Source organism: Typopeltis vanoorti, chromosome 19 (assembly GCF_054136105.1).
Source record: "Typopeltis vanoorti isolate ZY-2024b chromosome 19, IOZ_Tvanoo_1.0, whole genome shotgun sequence".
In the NCBI taxonomy this organism is placed as follows: Eukaryota; Metazoa; Arthropoda; class Arachnida; order Uropygi; family Thelyphonidae; genus Typopeltis; species Typopeltis vanoorti.
The window spans coordinates 89,910,290-89,934,716 of record NC_143567.1 but is presented as its reverse complement, the minus strand read 5'-3'; the positions used below and the strand labels follow the sequence as shown (position 1 = coordinate 89,934,716).

The 24,427-nt window shown below is 36.0% G+C and overlaps 1 protein-coding gene across 1 annotated transcript in view; it reads right to left on the bottom strand.

Moving 5' to 3' along the window:
- LOC150096325 (phosphatidate cytidylyltransferase, photoreceptor-specific-like) overlaps positions 1-24,427 on the bottom strand; it is a 167,861-nt gene that overhangs the window by 109,222 nt on the left and 34,212 nt on the right. The window contains exon 5 of the mRNA XM_090409237.1: positions 8,598-8,774. Coding sequence (XP_090265363.1) covers positions 8,598-8,774 — 177 coding nt within the window. The remainder of the gene's footprint in view (positions 1-8,597; positions 8,775-24,427) is intronic.

Below are 24,427 nucleotides of genomic sequence, written 5' to 3'. Positions count from 1 at the left end.
TGTCTTCGCTATTTTGGCAATGTGTCCTCTAAATTTTAGATTCAAGAGTAAATTCTGCATCCCATCTTTGTTTTCCAATTTTAAAACTTCACTCCCTATATGGGAATAAAAGGCGTTAGCTGATTTTTTAAGAACTGTAATTACATAAATGATGACTATATTGAATTTATTAATAAATTCAATGAGCACACTAAAAAAATCAGAAATTCCTGTGAAAGAAAAGAGAACAACTCTCGCCTCAAACTATAGAACTACTGAAAAAGAGAAAAGAACTGAAGAAAATTTTCTAGAATACAAAATTATCTGTAAGTTACTAAGGAAAATAATTTCAGAAGACTACAAAACTTTCAGGATACAAAAACTAAGAGAAGCAGTCCTGGCAAAAACCAACCTGAAAAAAATAGAGAAAGACTTAAATTTTAAACAGTTAATTCCATCTGCTTTACAGGATCAAATGGAGAAAAACATACTAATAGAAAAAGGATAGAAGAAATTGTGCAGAATTTTTATAATGATCTCTATGCAACTACGTGCCAAGTTTCAGAACCTATCATTCCAAAACCAAGCAATATACCATATCTACTTCCAGAAGAAATAGAACATGCCCTTAAGAAAATGAGTAAAGGTAAAGCCTCAGGACTTGATCATGTTAAGGCTGAAGAAATCTAACAAGGAGGACCAATTATTTTCAAAGCCTTGGCTGCCAGATTCATATGGTACTTCAAAGAAAGAAAGATTCCAGAGGAATGGAAGACCTCAAAAACCATACTTTATTCAAAAAAGGGAACAAGGAAGACAAAAAACTATCGTCCCATCTGTCTACTCTCTCTCACATATATAAAATCATGAACAGAGTAATACTGAACAGAATCCAAAACACTCTCGAAGACAACTCCAGTAGAGAGCAGGCAGGATTCAGAAGAGGCTTCTCTACAATAGATCATATTCAGGTCATTTCACAACTAACAGAAATGCAGAGAATACTGAGTCCCTCTATATTTCATCTTTATTGATTTTAAAAAAGCATTTGATACCATAGAACACAATGCAGTGATCAGTGCCTTACTGGAAATAAATATTTACACCCACATGATAAAAGAAATTAACAAAAATCAGACCACACAAATAACCCTATTTGATCAACCTATGAATATAGATATAAAGAGAGGGGTCTGCCAAGGCGATGTGATCTCCCCAAATCTATTTACCAGCACTTCAGAATACATTCTGAAAAAAAAAATAGACCTAAATGGAGGAATAAGCATAGATGGTGAAAAACTACAAATCCTTATGTTTGCCGATGATCTAGTACTGATATTCCACAACCCAAAAGACCTAGAAGAAATGGGTGAAAAAATATACACAAACAGCAGTAAGATAGGTTTAGAAATGAATCTAGAAAAAATAAAATGGATCAAAAACATCTACACAAGTGACAATCACTATGTATTGATAATATCCCTATAGAACAAGTTGACTCCTACAATTACTTGGGACAAACAATAAAAATGAATAACGATTTATCTGAAGAACTAGCAAAAAAGACAGAAAGCTGCATGGCTATCATTCAACAGACTAAAAGAAACACTGATCCAAATCTTAACATCTCTGTGAAGGCAAAACTATTTAATAGTGACATTCTTCCATCACTCACATATGGATCAGAAACATGGAACATGCCAAGAAAAGAAGAAGAGACTCTCAGAATAACTCAGCGTGCAATAGAATGCAGGATTTGTAACATCAGCAAAATGGAACATGTTAGAAACACGGAACTAAGAAAGTGATCAGACATAAAAGATGTGGTAACTGCAGTATATGAAAGCAAGATGACATGGGCAGGTCACATAGCCAGACTCAGGGATAACAGATGGACATATAGAATACTCAACTGGCAACCAAGAATAAAGAGAAAACCAGGAAGACCACCTACAAGATGGGAAGATCCATTAGTGAAATCTATGGATATAACATGGCAGAGAGAGAGGCTCAAGATAGAGATCCGAATATAAGCAAATTTATATTATCCTGCACCATCCTATATTCAGATTAGTCTATATAATACAGAAATCAATCATCAACTAACTTTTGCAATCCGAGGTTAATATTATCATTTAAGGCTTCCGCAAGGTTCGAATAAGTTTTATGAGCGGTGCAATGAAGAAAAATCAGGCAAACAAATGAATTCAATAAAATAAACATTTAATACAGGGTTATAGAACATGTACATTCAAGCATAATTTTCTAAGCAAGATAATCTAATTGAACAATATTTAAAATATCTCTGAGACACTAGTAGCCACTCGGTTTGGTTTAAAGATTAAAGTTAAATTTACAGATCTTATTCTTCAACGCTTAAATACTATTATAATTCTTTTATACATCAACTTAGTCCAAATACTCATAACAAACATAATACATTAGGCATCAAACATTCAGCTGTCAATTCTATATTCTTCCAAATAATTAAAAATGGTTCACACAGTTCAATGTTCCAGAATTTTACAGTAATTATTCTTAAGGTAGAATTCTCTAATTCTCTCTTAGTCAACAAACACTTAATTTAATTATGAGGCAGTTTTCATTTCAAGGGGGGAAACACTTTAAAGCTCCATACTTCGGCTATTTTTAGCAGAACGCCACAATTAATGTTAAGATATATCAGGCGGAGCTAACTCTTATTTCTTCAAAATACAAATACAAAAAGCTCTTACCGGGTTATGCCTTTTACACACTGGATTTACTATAGGCACACTTAAAACTGTAGTTAACTATTACTTTGAAGTAACACTATTCAAACGAAATCTTCACTATAATAACTGAAATATTAAACAGAGTTTCACAAGTCTTGACGCACTCATTTTAGGTAATCTACTTATTCCTTATTTTCTTCTATGCATTAAATTCAGCTTTGCACTATTCTTCCTCAAAACAATTGGAATCCGTCATAATTTTAGAATTCCGTAGAAATATTCCGAAGTGCCTATTAATTTCCCGGTCCTTTCTTAATCTATTTATGGCATTTCCCAAATCCCCTTACTGCCACCTGTTACTTCACTCCTTGCTGTCCTGAACGCTTCTCCCTCTTTACTTTCATTTTCCAATTAAAATCGTTCATTCTTCCTGTCAAAATCCGGTTCTAGCCAGTTCAGCTTACATCTACTGGCTTCACTCCATATCACAGCCATTCACATTCTAAACACGCGCTGACTAAAAACAAACTCCGTTTCTCCTTCAGCAGCCAATCAAATGCATTCAGAAGAATTACATAAAATCACTCTTACATACAGAATAAAAGATATATCACAATTCATATAATATACATTTAAATTTACATACATATAGTTTCTTATAATAAATTTTACAGAATAAACTAATTAAAATGAATGACATGTTTATATAGAGTCTTTTCATTATTATTACATATTCTAAGATTAAATAATTAATTAATAACAAACAAAACTCTAAGCATTTATATGAATAATATATTACAAGCAAGAGACTAACAACAAATAATATTTACAAGTCTTGCTTATGACATGGTGGATTATGTTAAATGTGAATGAAGTATTAAAACATACAAAATATCTTCATTCATAATTTAACAAGAGAAAGGATAAGGTCTTGTTTGTTTTCTAGAGGGGAATTTTGAGCAGCAATGTGTCACCCTATTGCATTCCAAATGTGTTCTATGGGGTTGATATCTGGAGAGCATGCTGGCCACTAGCTGATTAATATCCTTGGTCTCCAGAAGTATCTTCACAGCTCGTGTATGATGTGGTGTGGCAGTGTCATCCATAAAAATGAATTCTTTGCCTACAGAACCATAGAACAATCGAACATGACATTGAAGAACTTCACTGCAATATTATTCACCAGTCATAGTCCCTTTTTCCAGCACTTTTAGCTCGGTACATCCATTAAGCATAATGCCTCCCCACACCATGATCCCAGGACTGTCATATCTATCCCTTTCAAGAACATTCTTGAGATGCTAATCAGTACTGCTTTCACATCATATCAAGTGTCATCTAGAATGAAAGGAATGACTAAAACGACTCATCTGTAAAGAGTACATTAGCCCATTGGTGTCTTGTTCAATTTTGATGGATATAACACCACTAAAAATGTAGTTCTACGATAAGCTGTGGATAAAGGGACACAGAATACAAGCCTTTGGAAATATAGGCCCACTTGTCACACACATTTTGCCACAGTTTGTTGAAAATCTGAGATATCAGACTTGCAAGCTGACCTGGCATGATGTGATGACTACATTTTGCTGTTATAACCAAAAATCTGTCTTCATGCTCTATGGTATAGTGAGGGAACCTCTTAGCAAACATCTGTAACACATTCCATTGGTTTGAAACGCTGTCCAGAGCCTGGATAAATGCTATGTAAGATTCCAAACTCTCTGGCAATATCAGCAATTCCACAGCCTTCTTCAATCTTTCCAATAATTCTACCTCACGTGAAATCATCTATGATGTCAGAGGTATTTCAAGACACCCAAGTTTGCAACTTTTTCCTTCATGAAAAGAACTTCCTTCAAATACAGCTCGCTTCACTTTGCTCGGCCTTTTGCCTTTATTCTGTTGAGCGCTACCACATGACTCTTCTGCATACAATTCAAAAATTTGAATGTGTACCTGCTTTCTACTCAGAATCATCAGTTATACAAATTGCCACAAGCTGATTAATCTGAATTGCAGTCGTAAATTTCAGAAATAGTGTTTGTCCTTAGGTTTTGGACATCATTGTATATACTGCTTGATATGGCATTGGTGTGAGAGAACAATGGAAGGTGAATTTAACATACAGGATTGTGTTTGCTGCAGCATGTGTGAAATGTATTCACTTCAAACATAGATTTGCAGAAAGAGAAACTGGAGAGCACATGCAGGAAGTGTTTCTTGAAAGACAGAGAGAGAGAGAGAGAGATGCAGAGTGTATGTGTCAGTAGGAGAAAAAGAGAAGTATGACAGCAAAAGTCAAACAAGATAAGTTAGATAGATGGATGAATAGCTGTGTTACAAAAGAAAGCACTGTAGAGAGTATATAAAGAGAAAGACAATGACTTGCTACTGAATAGGAGCAAGGAAGGCAAAAGCAGATTATGAGATGAGATTGAATGAGCAAGCCAAAGAAAATTTCAATTATTTCGTTGTGTGGCTAGTAAAAGGAGAAACTACAGAAGGATGATTTCAAAGAGTGCTGATAGTAGGAATAAATTAACCAAGTTACCAAAATGAACTTGGTTAAGTTCATTTTGCAAGTGTGTATACTTTTGGGGATACTTTTTTTCCAGAAGTGACAGTGACTGAAGCAAGAATACAGATAGATGAACTGAAAGTGCTTAGGATATTGAAAAATTCAATGCAAATACAGCCATGAGATTAAATAAGATATCAGTCCTTGTATTACGAGAAGATGAAAGGGAATTTGGCAACACCTTTGACCAAGCTGTTTTAGTCTTATTAGATCTATCAAGGTGCCAAGGAAGTGAAAAGAGGACAAAATAGTTCTGTTGCAATAGATGTAGCAAATTACAGACCAATCATGGTACTCTGGGGGACAGCCTGGTTTTGTCAAAGGTGGGCCTTGCCTATGTAATTCGTTTCAATTTTTTTATAATAAAGTGACATTCGAGTTGGATTAATAAATGGCTACAGTGATACTACTGAATTCTGCAAAAGGCGTTCAACAGGATACCTCATGGAACTCTGTCATATAAATTGGAATAAGGTCGGATATGAAGCTGGTGATGCGAACAAGAGAGTGGCTGATGGACAGACATCAGAGAATAGTATATGGGAGAAATGAATCCAGCAGAAAACAGGAGACTAGTGATGTACTGCAGGATTCTGTGCTTGGGCTGCTGTATTAAGAAATGATTTAAGGAAGAATATCCAGTGGCGTCTGCAGAGAATTTGAGTGTTTAAAGCTTAGTATGATGAGCTGTGTGTATGATAAAAGGACCTCCAAGATGAGTCTTTGACTCCATGGGGTCTTGGGTGATAACAATAATTTTACTAATGACAAAAAACTGAAAATCAATAGTCAATGAATATGACAAATACTTCTGGATGACTTTAATAGACTGGCAGAAAGCTGCCAGGTTAATGTGGTAAAGTTATGAAGTTTCAGAAAATGAGATCACAAGCTGTGTACTACACTGGTGGAAATGAACTGCAAAAAATGAATGAAGTTAATGAATTTGAAATTTAAAGGGCATATTGCAAAGCTGGCCAAAACAGCTCATCAGATTAGTTGAATATTGAAGAACACACTGACAAACAGGGATAGGGTGGTTATTATTACTCTTTATAAGGCTTTAATAATACTACATTTACATGACTGTACATAGATTGTTTGTCTAGATTCCTTGGAGATGATAGTGGAGGAGATCCAGAGAGACAAGTGACTAATATTGTGATAAATCTACTGTATTTGTTCCTACAAATACAGATTGTAGGTCTGTGGATTACAAAGGCTAGTTGATAAGGGATGTGACAACAAACATAATAATGTAAGCTTAATAATTTATATTATTAAAAGGACTTTATAGGACTCATAGAGATATTTTTCAATACATAGCAGGAAATGCTACACAAATATGTATTGAAGTTGAAAATAATAAATTTAGTTTAATCCTTTATCTCAGTGAGAGCAAACAAAGTTTGTGCCTGAAAATATCTTCAGGACTGAATATAGTGTTGTACTATCTTACCTGGGTAAGTAGTGCACCACCAGGGCAACTCTTAGCAAAGGTGGAGCAAGCTATCAACACTCCTATCCCAGTATCTCCCATAATGCAAAACACATCTCCTTGTGGATATGTATACTGTTATGCATTAAGGGATTGGCCACTACCCAGACTAGTTTCGACCTTTATTGAGGTCTCTTCAGTGGGAGCCAGGCCCAGAGTTGGAGACACCAGGCAGAAGCAGTAGCAATCTTTACCTATAGGAGTTGCCAAAAGGTTGGTGTTGCACTACTTACCCAGGTAAGATAGTACAACACTATATTCAGTCCTGAAGATATTTTCAGGCGCAAACTTTGTTTGCTCTCACTGGGATAAAGGATTAAACTAAATTTATTATAGTCTAACCTAGTGAAAAATAAACTTTCAACATCTTTCTCTAAATCCAGAGTAATTTAATAAAAAAAGGTGGTAAACCTTTTGGCAACTCCTATAGGTAAAGATGACCTTGCTACTGCTTCTGCCTGGTATCTCCAACTCTGGGCCTGGCTCCCACTGAAGAGACCTCAATAAAGGTCGAAACTAGTCTGGGTAGTGGCCAATCCCTTAATGCATAACAGTATACATATCCAAGGAGATGTGTTTTGCATTATGGGAGATACTGGGATAGGAGTGTTGATAGCTTGCTTCACCTTTGCTAAGAGTTGCCCTAGTGTTGCACTACTTACCCAGGTAAGATAGTACAACACTATATTCAGATGCAAACTTTGTTTGCTCTCACTGGGATAAAGGATTAAACTAAATTTATTATAATATTATGTATTGAAGTTCTGTCGAGAGTGATCAGCAAAGGTGTGTGTGAAGACTAATTTTTCGCTTGGAGTGTGGTGAATGGGTGGAATAAGTTTGCCAGAAGTGACTGAATTCAAGAACTCTGGTGATGAATCTATAACACTAGTCAGTAATATTTAGAAGAATCTCTTGTCTGTCTTTGTTTTGGTAACACAAATCATACTGACGTGGTATTTCTCTGTAATTCTTCTGTCAGTCTTATATTCTTTTCCATTGATAATCTTATGATGATGAGACCTATCTTTAATTAATTTGCTGATACAAAGTTGTTCCAATAGCTGAATTTTCACCATTTGCCTTAATTCCCTGACAAAAACAGCAGGGGCCTTGATTAAACTGATGATGCCTCAGTGAGCAGGACATTTCCTCTTCTTTTACCATTGCTGTCTTTTGGTTTATCTTAGTTTGGTGTATTTTTTTCACCAAGAAAAAAAAAAAAAAAAAAGCTTACAGATATATTATTCAAGTGAAAGGCAGAACAAACAGTATTGTGGAGGCTTTGAAGCAAGCTGCAATCTAAAAATATGCTCTTCCAGATTTTTCAAATTCAAGGCTTGTCTCCAAATCCAGGAAAAATGAATGCTATGCAGCACTATAAATACCATTGACAATATGCACTGCTATTGCAAAGGCAATGTATAGATGATGCTCTCACAATCAAGTCATGTGGAAGTCTACCAAAGATGCTGAAAAGAATCAGATAAGCATTTGAAGAGACCATTTGAAGAATTTAATATATATATTACATATGCCAATGCAAGTTATTTGAATTTTTGATTAGAGAGAATAAGAAGTTTGACAATTTTTCTACATTTTAAAATTCTGGTAAATATATTTATTCTTTAAATAATGATGAAACAATGCTTAACATTAATCAAATTAAAAACTACATGCCCTTTGCAACATTACAGTTCATCAATGCAACTATAAACAGATGAATGCAATTTAATTTAGTGTATAATTTAATTACATGCCAAACAATTATCTGGTATGTAATTTAAAAAAAATAATAAAGTAAATGAATAGCAATTATACTCACTTCCTGACTAAAAAATATACCAAAGTAATCAACCATGCTTTCTCCATAAAAGAAATAGTTAGATGTGAGGAGAAAATACCATGAAAGGGAGCGAAACCAAGGAAGTCCATGTATGCGATAAACAGCATAACCAATAGATATGATTTCCTGAAAGCATTTCACTTGAATCACCAGGGTCTACAAATAAAAATTATATGAAGATTAGCTGTTTCAGGAAAATATATTAATATTTTTTATAACTTTCTGCTTCAAAATAAAATTATGCTTTAAGTTATAAATAGCTCTAAAGTCTCATGAAATTGTGACTAAAAAATCTAATATATATCTGTTATCCATTGCTTTCTCTCTGAATATATTTAACTGTTCTATTGTAACTAAATTGTACTTTAGGTATTACATTCTTGTTTTGTTCATTTTTTACCCAAACATAATAATATTACATCAATACCTCCAAGGATTCCAAAGACTCATCATGGAAAGTTCATACTAGCTATGTTACACACAGTATTTATACCTCTCCATAAACTAATTCACTGAAAAATCATTTACAACTGCCTCTGGAAACCCATTCCACTCATTAAAGCAAAATATTCCATCCTCACACTCTTGAATATCATACAATTATACAACTTCTGGGGGGGTTGTTTAGGAACCAAAACTTAAAGATCAAGTGGAAACTGAAGGAAATATTGACTTAGCAAGGGAAATGTAGGGGTGCTGTCGACAAGATATGAAACCATCAAAAATAAACAGAAAAAAAAAAAAATCAGATACACTCCTTGATATACTTGAAGTTAAAGATATAGTTGTGGAAATCATATCAAAACTTCATAGGAAATAAATCAGCATACACTCAGAAAAGTACCAAGAATTATGTTGTTGTTTTTTTTCTAGCCTATATCTTCCCCACTACTGGATCAAGGCCTCTCCCACTGAGGGAGGTTTGGATCTACTTTTCCCATGGTGACCCACTCTATCTCGGGATGGTGTTTATATAGTTGTGTGAAGGTAAAAGACAATCACAGACATCCATAGCCTTGAAGGGATTCGAACCCAGGCTAGTAAGAATTATGTTTAGAAGCAGCTAAATAAAGTCAAGGAAAAACCTTGGGAGGAACAAAGAAGATAAATACCATGAAGGTGGGAAAATGTTTTCTTAAGGCTATTGAAGAAGCTTAGAAACAAAGAAAGGTATACCACAATTATAAATATACTAGACATTATCACATAACATAAAGAAATTTCTCATAATTACTAGCTGATGTGCAGGTATCTCCTTAATTAGTAATATTTATCATATTAAATCCTGAATGAATGATTTCTTTGCAAGATTCCTTCATTCAGGATCTAACACTAGGAAGAGACTTAATGCGGTATATAAAATCTTTTTATGTGGTATATAAAATCCAGTTTATTAACAGTTCTAGGTGCTACTGCAAAGTTAAGGCCTTTATCAAGTAATGCAAGTTGACCGTTTATTAAGGTGTGGCTTGATAAGTTGATCACATGATTATTGCTTGCAGGTGGTTGGTCGCTCGCTCCTTCACTCACTTGTTTGTTGTTCACTGTTGGAGTTGTTTACTGGAGAAGAGATATCCTGATTGGTTGGATTTGTATGATTTGCATTCAAATTTCACTGTTGTTTTAAGATATGAAATTTGGTCTTAAGTTTTTCTTTATTACTTTTTAGAATATATTTAGCCGAACTGTCAGTGATCCTTTCAAGCACATTCAAAATATCTGGATTCATATAACTAGATAGTTCAGATTGTAAATTTGAAACCTGATTTTGAGTTATTGCTAGATTTTTACGGGCTGTTTGGATTTGCTCTCTAAGTATTGCTTTCTCTGTGTGTGCATAGATATGAAGTGCTTTACAGAAGTAAAATTTCTTTTTCAGCAGTTAGGAATAAGATTACTGTCTCTGCATCTCTTTAAAAGGGCCAGCCGATTGATTAAAAGGGAAACATGCATCTTTAGCTTACAGCACTGATTGCAACGCTTGTTAGTACCATCTCCATGGATGATGAGAATTCTTTCTTTCATGCTTACACGGTGATCAGAATATATTATTTTTATATATATAAACATGTTGCTCCCCAGCACAATTTAATTTTGTAACCTAATAGATAATAATAATAAGACTCTAGCTTTGATGTAGTCAAGGTTTTTTTTTTTTTTCATCAGAGGTCAGGCCAATAATTGTTGTAACGGTTGGTCAGTAACTTTAGCAAACCATGTAGATTGTAGTGCAGTTTGTTTCTCTGTATAGATGTGTATGCTCCAGATGATGACTTGATATGAAGGTCAAAAAGTTGAGTGTTCATTTTGGTTTATATTAAACTAAAGTTTTGCTCTAACACAGTAGTTGTCTCCATAATTTTCCATAACAAAATCATTCCTATATCAGAGCACTCACAACCACTTCTGGCAGTCCGTTCCAGTCATTCACCATTCTCCAAGCAAAAAATTTAATCCTCACAAAAGTCACAAGGGTGACTTTTGTTGGAAAGACAACTCCTTGTTGTCTTTCCAATTCTCATTTATCAAAAAATTTTTTGATATCAATCTAACAGAATCCGTTCAGTAACGCATGCCAAGTCCCCCTCTTTTCTGCTCATCAACTAGACTTTGCAACTCACATACCTGTAATGTTTTCTCACAGGGAACATTCCACAGACCTGTCACCAACTTGGTCACTCATCTCTGAATCCTCACCACCTCATCCCCAAAACTCAGGTGACCAAATATCTATGCACTGAAGTCAAAATGCAGCCTTATCATAGCCTAAGAGGAAAAAAAACCTCCCTATGTTTCCTTGTCAATGTACAAGAATTCTTTTGTGTCAATTCTGCCTGCTTTTGAAATACTCCTCCTGAATTTCAACTCCCTGTCTATCACTCCCAAAAACTAGTCAGCTTCCTACAGTCCGGTGCCACCAATGCAATACACAGTAGAGAATCCTTAGCTTTAGCCCACCTGCCAATTTATTTTAATCATCCTGTAGGCACTCTAAATCGCCTTTATTAACTACTGTCCTCCTCAGTTTTGCAGCATCATTAGCAAACAACTGGATACTAACTACTCAAATCATTCTTTATATCATTAATATACAAATTAAACAGTAGTGGGTCTGGTACAAAGCTTTCAGGCATTCCAGAGTAGAATCCAGGAGAATGAAGTTACCTTCATTCTCCTGGATTCTACTCCGCCACATGCTATAGCTGTGTCTGTCTGTTAGCTATCCCCTGCATTTACACCATAAGGTTCATATTTGAATTTCATCACCCAGTGTGAGATCGTGCCTTTGCCACACTTGTATGAGGCCTAAGGTGGCTTGAAAAAGTTCTGCATTTGGTGAAATCTGTTAGGTAATCTGCAAACCCTGCTCTCCAGAGCAGGGTTTGCATATTACCTAACAATTAGCCCACTCTACTAATATACTACAGGTTACAACCTTTTGTGGACAGGATTCATATAAAAACTAAAACAATTTTTAATGAAGTTAGTATATTAAATATGGAAATAGATAAAAGAATAAATAAGGCCAAGAAAGGTGGAGAACCAAATCAAGAAATTTGTATGGAATAAGAGAAATTAACCAAAACATCAACCCAGCATTTTTCAGGAGGCTCACATTGGAATATGGGCATGGCAAACCTGAGATACCTAAGCTAGATCGATCTTACTTCCTACAATACACATTCCCCCCAAGTGCTATTAGAGAAATTTCAGGGGAAGTGGATGACTCTTTCCTCTCAAACTAGTTTCCACTATCTACTAAAAAAGGCAAGCCTAGTCACCCTAAGGTTGCAGCCCCACCTATCATCATGCTGTAACTTGATATAGGGAAACACATATTACATTCAAGTCTCAAAGAAATCTAAACCACATGGAAAACATGGGAAAAAAACTGCAAATTGGAAAAGGCTAACAAACTTTGGAAAAAGAAAAACGTGGTGAAATATTATTATTATTATTTAGTGGTGTAGCTAGAGTTTTTGCTGCCCGGTGTGGTCCCCGAGTTTTCCGCCCCTCTCAATACACCCAAAAATACTACAAAAAGTCAAAATGATGTATAGAGAAATAAATTAAAACACTATATTTATTTTTGAAGTAAAACTTTAATTTCAACATTCTAAATGTTATTTTTCTTGCTTTTCTGTTAGCAAAATTGTTGACGACATCGTCGAAGTCTATTTCATAGTAATGTAGGCAATTCTTAATCAATTTTATTTAGAAAAACTCCTCTCACAACTAGCAACACTTACAGTAATTGTGAGGAAAATTCACTGTAGTATTACAATAGTTGGAACTAAGTTCTCGAGACTATATTTCAGAATTAACTGCAAAAGTTGAAAAATGTTCAAAGTGCTAGAGGGAGGAGGAGGGGGAGCATCCCCCCCCTCCGCCTCCCTCTAGCTACGCCTCTGTTATTATTATTATTATTAAGAGAGACCTCCAGGGAGTCAGAGACTCATCGAGGGAGGCCACATACTACACACACCAGCTATCATACTTATTCTTGAATTCATTCACACTTCTTGCACTCACAACATCCAATGGCAATCCATTCCAATCACTCACCACCCTCTGAGAGAAAAATCTAGCTCTCACACCCTTCTTGGCAGCCTTCATTCTCAGCTTCCAAGGATGCCCTTTCGTCCTTTCCCCACCCTCATAAATTGAAAAATTCCATCAATTGAAATCCTGTATGACCCTTTCAAAAGTTTGTAAGTCTCAATCATATCACCCCCTCTTTCTCCTGTTTGCTAGTGTCTGCAGTCTACAAATTCTCAATCTGTCTTCATAATCAGTATTCCACAATCTTGATATCATTTTTAACACTCTTCTTTGTACTCTCTCTCTCTCTCTCCAATATATCAGAATCACAACAGAAACCAGGAGACCAGATCTGTGCACAATAGTCCAAGTGAGGTCTTATCAAGGCCTTGTAAAGAGGCAAAATAACATCCTTATCTTTACATATGAACGTTCATTTCAGCATTGCAATTATCTTTTGAGTTGTATTTGAAATCTTTGCCACATGGCCCCTAAACTTCAACTTCCTATCTAATAACACTCCAAGATCCCTAGCCTCATCAGTTTCTTTTAGCCTAATCCCACCAATATAATACAAGTTGGATATCTAATCATGCCGAAGTGAATGACTTTACATTTACTGACATTGAACTGACACCCATTTTCCCATGCCCACAATTCCAGCCTATTCAAATCATTCTGCAAAGACTGCTTATCAGCAGCATTCCTGATTACCCTACCTATCTTTGCATCATCAGCAAATAACTGTATGTCGCATGTCAAATCTTTCCCAATATCATTAATGTACAGATTGAATAATAGTGGACCAAGCACTGATCCTTGTGGTACACCACTTGTTACTTTAAACCTTAGATAAAATTTTAAATAAAGAAAACAAAGAAATTGCAGTTCTTACAGAGACAAAAAAGAAAGTAAATATTCAGTTGTTTGTTGATGATGCAAAATTAGGTAGAGTAATAGTACCTTATAAGTAAATAAAGGAACAAAAGAAACAACTAATTATCATATCATATATGATAATTAGATATAAAAACTTAAACAATTCTAATATCTTAATAAAACTTAAACAATTAAAATATCTAATTATCATATAATTAATACTGTATGAGGAACAATGTGGCTTTGTGAAGGGTAGGTAATGCCTTAGTAATTAACTAACTTTTTATAATAGAGTAACAACTGAGTTGGATAGAGGAAATGGCTACACGATGATTCTGCTGAATTTTGCAAAGGTATCTGACAGAATACCACATGGAACTCTGCTACACAAATTAGAACAAATGGGGATGGATATGACAATGGTTAAGTGGATAAGAGGGTGGCTGCTGGATAGATATCAAAAAGTAGTATATGGAGGTGCAGAAGCGAGCTGAAAATAGGTGATTACTGGTGTGCTGCAAGATTCAGTGCTGGGACTATTGCTGTTTACTTTGTACATAAATGACATAGGAAATAACGTGAAAGTAAATATTCAGTTGTTTGTTGATGATGCAAAATTAGGTAGAGTAATAGTTAATCAAGACGATGGGGAGAGCTTGCAGGACAATTTAAATAGGCCTGTCAGTATGGACAAAAGATAATGGTATCAGTTTAATGTGGAGAAATGTAAAGGTATTCATTTTGGAATAAATAGATTACAAGCTGGGTATCACATTGATGGCACTATGTTCCAGGAAATAGATAAAGCTAGAAATTTAGGGGTGGTGGTGGTGGTAGATAGAAAGTTAAAGCATACTGCTAAGGTAGCCCATAAGGTTACTTGGCTATGAAGAACACATTAACAAATAGAGATAAGGAAGTTGTTATTCATTATATAAGACCTTGATGCATCCACATCTGGATTATTCTAGTCTCCTGGGGATGAGGAAGCAGTGGAGAAGATTCAGAGACAAGTGACCAAGATGGCGAGTGGTCTGCGGAATGTTCCCTTTAGATTGAGGATGTGTGGATTGCGGAAGTTGGTTGATAGGAGAAAACGAGGAGATATTATAGGAACATTTAAGTTGCTTAAATGGTTTATCGGATTGATGTGTAGGGGAAATGTTTTAGCACTTGGATGAAGGGGCCAGAACAAGGGGTCATTCCTGGAAGTTGAATAAAGGTGTGGTTAAGTAGGGGTGGGAGGACTAGATTCTTTGCTTGGAGAGTTGTGAATAAGTGGAATGGGTTGCCAGAGTTAACTGTGATTGCTTTGTCTGTTAACGGGTTCAAGGAGAGGTATAACAGATGGTGTGGATAGTTTGGGTCTCCCATGACGAGTATTTGGATTCATGGTCTGCAAGGCCAGATTGATCATAGTCATGATTGTAGATGTCTGAACACAAATCGTACATCTGCAATCATGACTACAGTCAATCAGGCCTTACAGACCATGTATTGGATACAACTCAAGAAGAAAACCACCATGCTCCATCATAGTAAATTTAAAAAGGAAAGCCTGTTTTCAGAATTTGTAGTGGCACTCAGAAATCAATCCAATTTAAACAAATATGGATGCATAAAACTTCCCAAAATTTGGGAAACAATAATTGTCAGAGGTCCCAGTTTACATCTTAGGCTGCCTACCCACCATAGAGGGTGTACCATCTAGATAGGAATTTAGAGTCACATACGAGTTTCATTAAGTATTGTGTTGTCTTTGCATGTACATTATAAGTGTTATTTGTACTCCTTGAAGATGTCTCAGTGACTGATACGAAATATTGGAAGCATTAAAATTAGTTTTTATCTTTTCCTAGTGCTGTTAATACTCCATTAAACCTTCAGCATGATGTCCTTCCAACACATGGATGGATAGGAGTTAGATGAATAGTTTCATTAAGCAGTAGTTGCAGATAATGAAATAGTTGAGGGATTATAAAGAAAAAGGCGATCACTATACCCATGAGCAGTACAAGGAACGGGAAAGAAGGGTGACCTGTATCGTAAGGAAGGCTAAAGCTAATTATGAGAGAAAGCTAGCTGATGAGGCAAAAAGCAAGTCCTAAAGAGTTATTTTGCTAAGTGGCAAGTAAAAGGAAGCATGACTATTGAAGGATGACTATAAAAAGTGCTGATGGTAAGGAGGTAATAGAACTAAACCAAATAGTTGAATTAATGAGTGAGTATTTTGCAGGGACATACCATCTAGGCAATGACATTGTGATGCCAGATGTAACATTAACTAATAGGAGAACAGAGGTTGAAGAAATGGAGATTCTTAAAATACTGCAGAAATTCAATGCAAACACAGCCATGGAATTAGATGGCATACTAGCTGATTAATATGAGAATATGCAAGGGAATTATCATCTGCTCTGATCAAGTTGCTTAATTTAAGTATCAGTGCCAAAAAGGTGACAATGGAGCGGAAAGAAAGCAAAATAGACCCACTGCATAGCAAAATATCAAAATATAGGCCAATCAACATCTCAGGAGTGGTAGTTATAATATTAGAGAAATTAGTGAAAGACAAAATTCAGGATTGGGTGGATACACATATGATATAAGGGACAACCTGGTTTTGTGAAGGTAGATATCTTGTCATAGTAATATGCTAACTTTTTATAATAAATTGACAATTGAGTTAGATAAGGAAAATGGCTACTCTGTGACACCGCTAGACTTTGCAAAGACATCCAACAGGGTTCTACATATAACTCTGTTGCATAAATTGGAGCCAATGGAGATGGATATGAATCTAATGGTTTGGATAAGTCAGTGGCTGATGCGCAGATATTAAAAAGTGGTTTATGGAGGAGTTGAGTCCAGTGGAAGACAGGTGATCAGTATTGTACTACAGGGCTCAGTACACCCTCTGTTGTTTAATTGTACATCAATGATGTAGGAAATGATTTGACAGGAAATATTCAGTTGTTTTCTGATGATATTAAACTGTAAAGAGGGATGGTAAATGAAGGTCATGCTGAAATCTTGCAGGAAGACTTAAATAGACTAGCAGTATGAGTAAAAGTAAATGGCTGCCACTTTAATATGGCAAAGTGTAAGATGATGCACTTTGGAAAGAAGAGATCGCAGCCTGCGTACTGTATTGATGGAAATGAACTGCAGGAAATTGATGAGACCTGGGACGAAAAAAAAAAATAAAGTAACAGAACTTTTCTAGAAATAATTTAATATAATTCGACATTTGATTTTTTTCCAGAAACCATACCTAATACAAATGATAAAAGACCGTATGCTCTCGGGGGGGGGGGTGATTGTGGATAGCGAGTTGATGGTTACAGGGCATATTATGAAGGTATGGAAAACAGCACATTAGATTAAGTTGGTGTTGAAGAGCATGCTAATAAGCAGGGATAGAGAAATTATTGTTCCTCTATAAAAGACTCTATTAAGGCCACATGTAGACTACTGCACAAATCTGGACACCTAGATTCTGTGGGAATGAAGAAGTGGAGGAGAGGATCCAGAGGTGACCTACAAATTGAAACTCACAGACCATCAATCAATCTGTTCTCACAGGGAGCATTCCATAGATATGAACAATCTTTGTCATTAACTTCTGAATCCTCTCCACCACTTATTAAAACTTATTTGCACTTATTAAAACTACAACTCCACTAATCTGTCTAAGCTAAAAGTCTCTTCAAATCTTCCTAAAGGGAATTAACATTGACAAAACAAATAACAATCCCCAGTTAATCCACATAAAAGAGAAAGAAGGTGAAGGTGAAAGAGATGTTTATTTTGGCTAATACAAATGATTTAGAGCAGGTGACAAGTGTAGTATGCAAGAAGACATGAAAGAATTGCTAGTTCATGTAAAAAAAATGTCTGTTGCCATGGTATGATAGAGGCGAGCTGAGAACTATGATCACAAATGAGTCAGTACACAGATTATACAGGAGGAATAGTGTGGAGTTCGTGGACTGAGTTTGGAGGAAGGAAGGATTTATATAAGGTAGATGGCTCACACCTAAATGGATATGGTGTCAGGAGTCTTGAGAAAGTGTTGTTCAATGAAAGTTCAGAGGTACAAAAGGCAGGGAAACTAGAATAATTGGGGGGAGGGGATGCAAGTGAACATGGGTCCAGGCAACCTAGAGGTAAGTGAGAGAGATAGAGTGATCTCATGATGCAAAATGTAACACTACAGGTTAACTTTAGTGGGCTAAGTAATGTAAGGTGTAAGGGATGTTGTGGGATAAAGGGGGATATTGTAATTTGAGTATACTAATGCCAGAAATATTCTAAATAAGGTTGAGCTTTTGGCACTGGTTAATGCAACTTGGTCAAAAGTTATAGCTATTAGTGAGACCTGGCTGACTGTGGATTATAGTCATAGGAATTAGAATGCAAGGGATATAGTGCTTCAGAGAGGACAGAAGGAACAGTACAGGAGGAAGTGTTTTGCTAATAATAGCAGAGGAATTAAAGCCAAAAGGAATAGAAGTACATCACAGGGACAGGAATTCAGAAGACAGTTCATTTGAAGCTATTTGGTGTGAGATCTGGCTATTTCTTCCATTCCTTGCTTCAGAATGATTGCAAATGTGCCATTACCATCTCCTATGTCCATGGCACATTGGAAAAAATAGCCAGGTCTTTTAAAAAAAAGTACAACCTCTACTTTTAAGCCCCCACTGGAAACTTGCTGCCCTTATTCTTTCTGCCAAACAGTGGTTCCCTCCTCTCTCAGTGCCTGGAGTGTATAAAGTGCCCTGTTCCTGCAAGTTGGCTTACTTTGGACGGATAGGTAGATCAGCCACTATCCGTTTAGATGATCACAAATCGTACATCTACAATCACATACTTGTGATTGTAGATGTACAATCAATATGGCTTTGCAGACCACATATTTGATACAACTCACAGGATCTTTTGGAAGAAAACTATCATGCTCCAGCATAGTAAATTTAAAAAGGAAAGACTGTTTTTGGAATCTGCAGCGCAACTCAGAAATTAACCTAATTTAAACATGGATGCATAAAACTTTCTGAAATTTGGAAAACAATAATTGTCAGAGGTCCCAGTTTACATCCTAAGCTGCCTACAAATGCCCATAGAGGGTGCACCACCACCGAGACAGGACTTCAGTCACCCACATGTTTCATTAAGTAGGTAGGTATTCTTATGACAAAGTTCAGCTATAGTTTGATGTCCAATGCTGAAAGCCACTCTAGAGCCCCCTTTAACACTTCATGTATCTCCTGCAGTTCACCATGGAAACAGTGAAGGAGACAGTCATAGTAAGGACTATTTACCATATTCCATTCATGTAGGAGGTAGCCACATCTGCTCTGGTTCACCCTGATTCTGCCATAGTCTTCTAGGAAGGATAAAGCTAGGCTGGTGGCTGCAAGGGTATTTCACAAAAGAGCCATTTGTTGGCAACTTCATAGTCCATTGTTGGTTCCACATGTCGCGAGCTGGGCCAGAAAAGGCACTGGTTATTCCAAAATGGGTGCTTTGTCTTTAGCTGGGTCTAAGGAGATTTATAAGGGTTGAGTGGAGAGGCAGTAGGGAATTACTTGCGATTTTCTCCAGTTCTTCTAGTGAGGCCTGTCTTCTTCATATATTTGATGGGGCTATGTTGGAAGGGGTAGATTTCAAGGTTCCCACTAATCTTGCACAAAGTTATGTTCAGTTGGGAGTCACTAACGAAGCAGCAGAACTCAGAAATTTCTTCTTTCCCAGATTGGTGCACAGTACTCTGCAGCAGAGTACACAAAGGCTAAGACAGAGATCCAAGGTACCTCAGCTCCACAACCCTGCTACTCCCACTTAGTCTTGAGATGATGTTGTTTCTTGGATTTTTTTTTTTTTTTTTTTTAATTACAAATGTGACTTTTTGTAGGTCAGACTTCTACCCAGGTTCACTCCTAGGTATTGCAGATGACGATTGTGCTTGACTAGGCTGCCATAGAAACTTAGACTGAGTTAGCAGTTTGCCTCTTTGTTGTTAAGATGGAAAGATGTGAACACTGTTTGGTAGGGTTTGGCTTTAAGTGTCACTGCTCAAAATATTTCTCAAGAATCTCTAAATCTGTGTTTAAGGTGTCCTCCAGACAGTTGAAAGAAGGCAATTGGTGAAGAATTGCCATGTCATCAGCATACACATTTGCTTGATCTTGTTGAGGGAATGTCCAAGATATAGATATTAAAAAGAGATGGAGCCAAAACAGAGCCCTGGGGCAAAGCCATTCTGAAGGAATCTGGGTCTGCTTTTTCTTCCTCCAATATGGATTTTTCTGTTTGTGAGCATGGATTCTAAGAAGTGTAAGGTTGTTTTACATTTTATGATGACCGAGCTTTGAGAGTAAGCCTCTGATCCAGACTATCATAGGCCAATGTCAAGTCAATGAAGGCAGCTCCAGATTTTAATTTCTTTTGGAAGCCAGCTTCAATTTGAGTTATTAATTTTGAGTTGTCAAGCCAATACTTGATCATAACAGTTTCTTCCAGGCCTAAAGCCAGCTTGCTCTATTGGGAGAGCAGTCTTGATGAGTGAGGAGATCCCTTTCATTAAGTATTGTGTTGTCTTTGTGTGTACATTAAAAAAATGTTATTTGTGCTCCCTGAAGATGTCTCAGTCACTGAGACATCTTCAGGGAGTACAAATTTAATGCTTCCAATATTACGGAAGCATTAAATATTGGAAGCATTAAAATTAGTTTTTAATCCTTTCCTAGTGCTGTCAATACTCCATTAAACCTCCAACCTGATGTCCTCCCAGCACTTAAACCTTAACACACAGAAACAAATTAAACAGCAGACAGCTGAAGAAAAGAACCTTGTGAAACATCGCAGGCTTCTTTGCTTCTGTGAGGCATTACCCCACCACAAACAATTTGCTGTGTCATTTAGAAAAGCACTATCTATCTGATCTATTGTCCATTCCCATCCTGTGTAGCTTATATACTAACATATCATGTAGTAATCTATTAAGAGAATTTGCCTTTGCAAATTCTCCAAGAATATCACTGTATATAAATCTCTTCCATACAACAACAACACGTTCCTCATAAACTGCAAGTAGACTGCTAAAATAAGACCTACCATTCACAAAACCATGACAATGATCATCATCATAGATAATCCTATGTACATCAAGCCAATCATGTATTCTATTTCTAACCAACCTCTCCAATATATTGACTACAACTGCAGATATACGGATGGATCTGTAATTGCAAACTCCAATTATAGATTGGTTTGTCTCATATAACCATGCTTGCGGAGTAGTACTATTTTGCATTCTTCACATCCTTAGGAACCTTTCCCAGTGCAACAGTTGTTAAAGATGAGCAATTGCTTAATCTTTTGCACATTCCTTAAAATCTGTGGTGATATGTCACCCATCCATTCCCACAGCCTTATTAAACATCTAGCCAATCAACAAACCTGATTCTTTCACCTTGAAATCCCTCTATCATTTCTCTCCCTACCAGGTGTTGCACACTGTCATTTACAGCAGCATGATGTACACTGATAAAGTACTCATTAAATAATTCAATTACATCCATTACAATGGTCCACTACCATAACTACCAATGTCACTTTTCCAAAATTATCTTTCCTCTTGCTTGCAAGAATTCAGAATTCACTTTGCAAAAATAACAAAAGAATTCCTTTAAATTACTGTCCTGACTGATGATCTTTCTAACCTGGATTTCATATTTTTCATGAATCTATTAGAGACCTTCTTCTCTTCCGTCTAAGACGGATTGAGTCTTCGCCTAGTTAAAGGAAATGAAGCTGAAAGACAAAATATATTCAGAATATAAATTTTATTATTCTATTTCTTAACAACAAATTGAGCTAACGTAGTTTGACGGGCATTTTGTTTCTTTTTTTCATACAACCGATGGCATGGCCCTATTGCCTCTTCTACTCTTCTGCAAATTTTACTGCTTCTCTCTTCATCAGGGTCAGCCTCTAAGCATTGCTACTTAAAAACTTCGATTGCAAAAAAAATATTTTTAAATTTTTTCTGTGAAATCTCTTTTGGCTGACTATCAGTGGTTAAATTTTCTTCATATTCTTTGGGATCTTCCCGCTGTGCATCTAAATTTAGAAGGTCAGAATCACTCAATTCTTCAGAATGAGATTTAATTAACTCTTGGACGTTATCACTGAAGGGGAGAAAGGCGTACGAATTGTTCGCCAACACGCAAAATCACATGCTTAATAATAAAATTTCCCAACTGTTATACAAGCAAAATAGTTACCACTTCAAAAACTACAATGATCATAAAAGAGAAGTTAATTATCCAACATGCAATAATAAGCAACTCATCCCAGAAGACTGATTGATTACCCTATTATCGGAATGGATTCTCCTTTTTGTGACATGCACAGAAGTGCCGAAGGGTCTCGAATTTGTGGGCGCACTATAGCAGACGACATAAATTTTGGGGGTAAAAATTTGGAACATAGTATACACGGAAGTAGTGTAGTATGCGATTAAAATAACTAAAATATTTTAAATCGGTAACTAAATTATTTCATTCTAGTGAATGCTTTTTTTTAAAATAGTTAGCCATAAAAATGTATAGATAGAAAAATTTTAAAATCTGTAACATTTATTTTTAAGATGTATATAAGTGCACTAATCGAATTTGGGTATCGAAAAAAAAATGATGCACTAATCGAGGGATTACTGTAATTCTTACGAGTTATACTGTTTGTTTATTTTGGGTTTGGTATCTAGAGTGTTTTTTGCAATTGATAACACTATTTCATTTCCTTCTTCCTAGTATTTTCCACTGTTCTGAAAGATGAAGGGTTTTAATTTCAAGCACATCTGTTCCAAAAATTGACTTCTGCTTGAGCTATCTTTTAGTTTTGATAGGTTGATGTTTTCTTCTTTTCTGATATCATTTTTCCTGCTGAATTTTATCTTCACTTTGGCAGTTACTATTTCATGGTCAGTGTCGAAATCAAAGCTTCTTAATGTTTACATTATTTACTGATCTTTTCCATTGTTTGTTTATGATGATATAGTCTATGCAGTTCTTTATATTACCAGCTGGGGATGTCCATGTATATTTATTATTAGGGTGTTGATGGAACAATGTGTTTGAAATCATTAGATCGTTTGCTTTACAGAAGTGGAGTAATTGTTCTCCTCTGTCGTTAAGCTCCATATCCAAATTTCCCCATCACATCTTTTTTGTTTGCTGTGAACTGTCCTATTTTAGCATTAAAATCTCCCATCACTATCACGAGTTCTCTATTTTTGGAATTATCTATTTCCTGTTGTAGTTCTTCATAGAAATTTTCTATTCCTTCCTCTGAATGGTTATTGTCTGGTGCATATATTTGGATTATTTTAATTGTTTGGTCTTTTTCTTTTGCTTGTAGTTTGGCTGTGATTATTCTGGGAGGCACTGGTTTTATTTCAATTACTGAGTGTGTAAGTTTCTTCTCAATTAATAATGCAACTCCTTCTCTGTATATGTTATCTTTTCTTCCTGGGAAGTATAGTCTTCCTTCTGGTAAATCCATGAATCCATCTCCGCACCAATGTGTCTCTGATAAACCTAAAATACTCCATTTCAGTCTTTTTAAATTTTCCTGGACTAATTGCAATTTTCCAAGTCGGTATAATGATCTTATGTTGAGGGTGGCTACGTGTTTCACGTCTATTTTCCAAGCTTCTTGCTACTCTTATTTGCATAATAACTTTGATATATATATAGTTACCCTTTTTTCCCCTCAGTTCATTACCCATAGCCTCCCCCCCCTGATGCTAGTTGTCTACAGACAATTAGCATCAGGGGGCTATGGTTAATGAGCTTCTCGTTGTCAAATAATAATTATCATCCACCTTATGATTATTACTATTTGACACCTCCAGGGAGTCCAAGGACTGATCGAGGGAGGGCGCCTGCTCTATAGCTCTGTCTCCACTACTTAATCCACCAACTGACCGCAACTACACCAACGCCATCTACCGTTGACCATCACCACTAATATTTCCACAGACATTCACAAACATCCACCATGCCCATGGCGGGATTCGAACCTGCAGCCTTTTGGCTGGAAAGCGGATACGCTAACCACTCGGCCATCCAGGCCAGCATTATAATTCCACATATATCCTTTCTTGACAGTAACCCTAGTTTTGACCACCTCCCAAACTAGTACCTCGTGATCACTCTCACAATTAGAGAATTAATTAAACAGATTAATTTAGAAGAAAATTAACAGGATTTAAATTATACATTTTTGGTCGTTTTATAATAGAAATACAATTTTATTAATACGACCAGTTTACAATAAAAACATTTATTCAAACCTACCAGTTTCGCCAGCTGGTC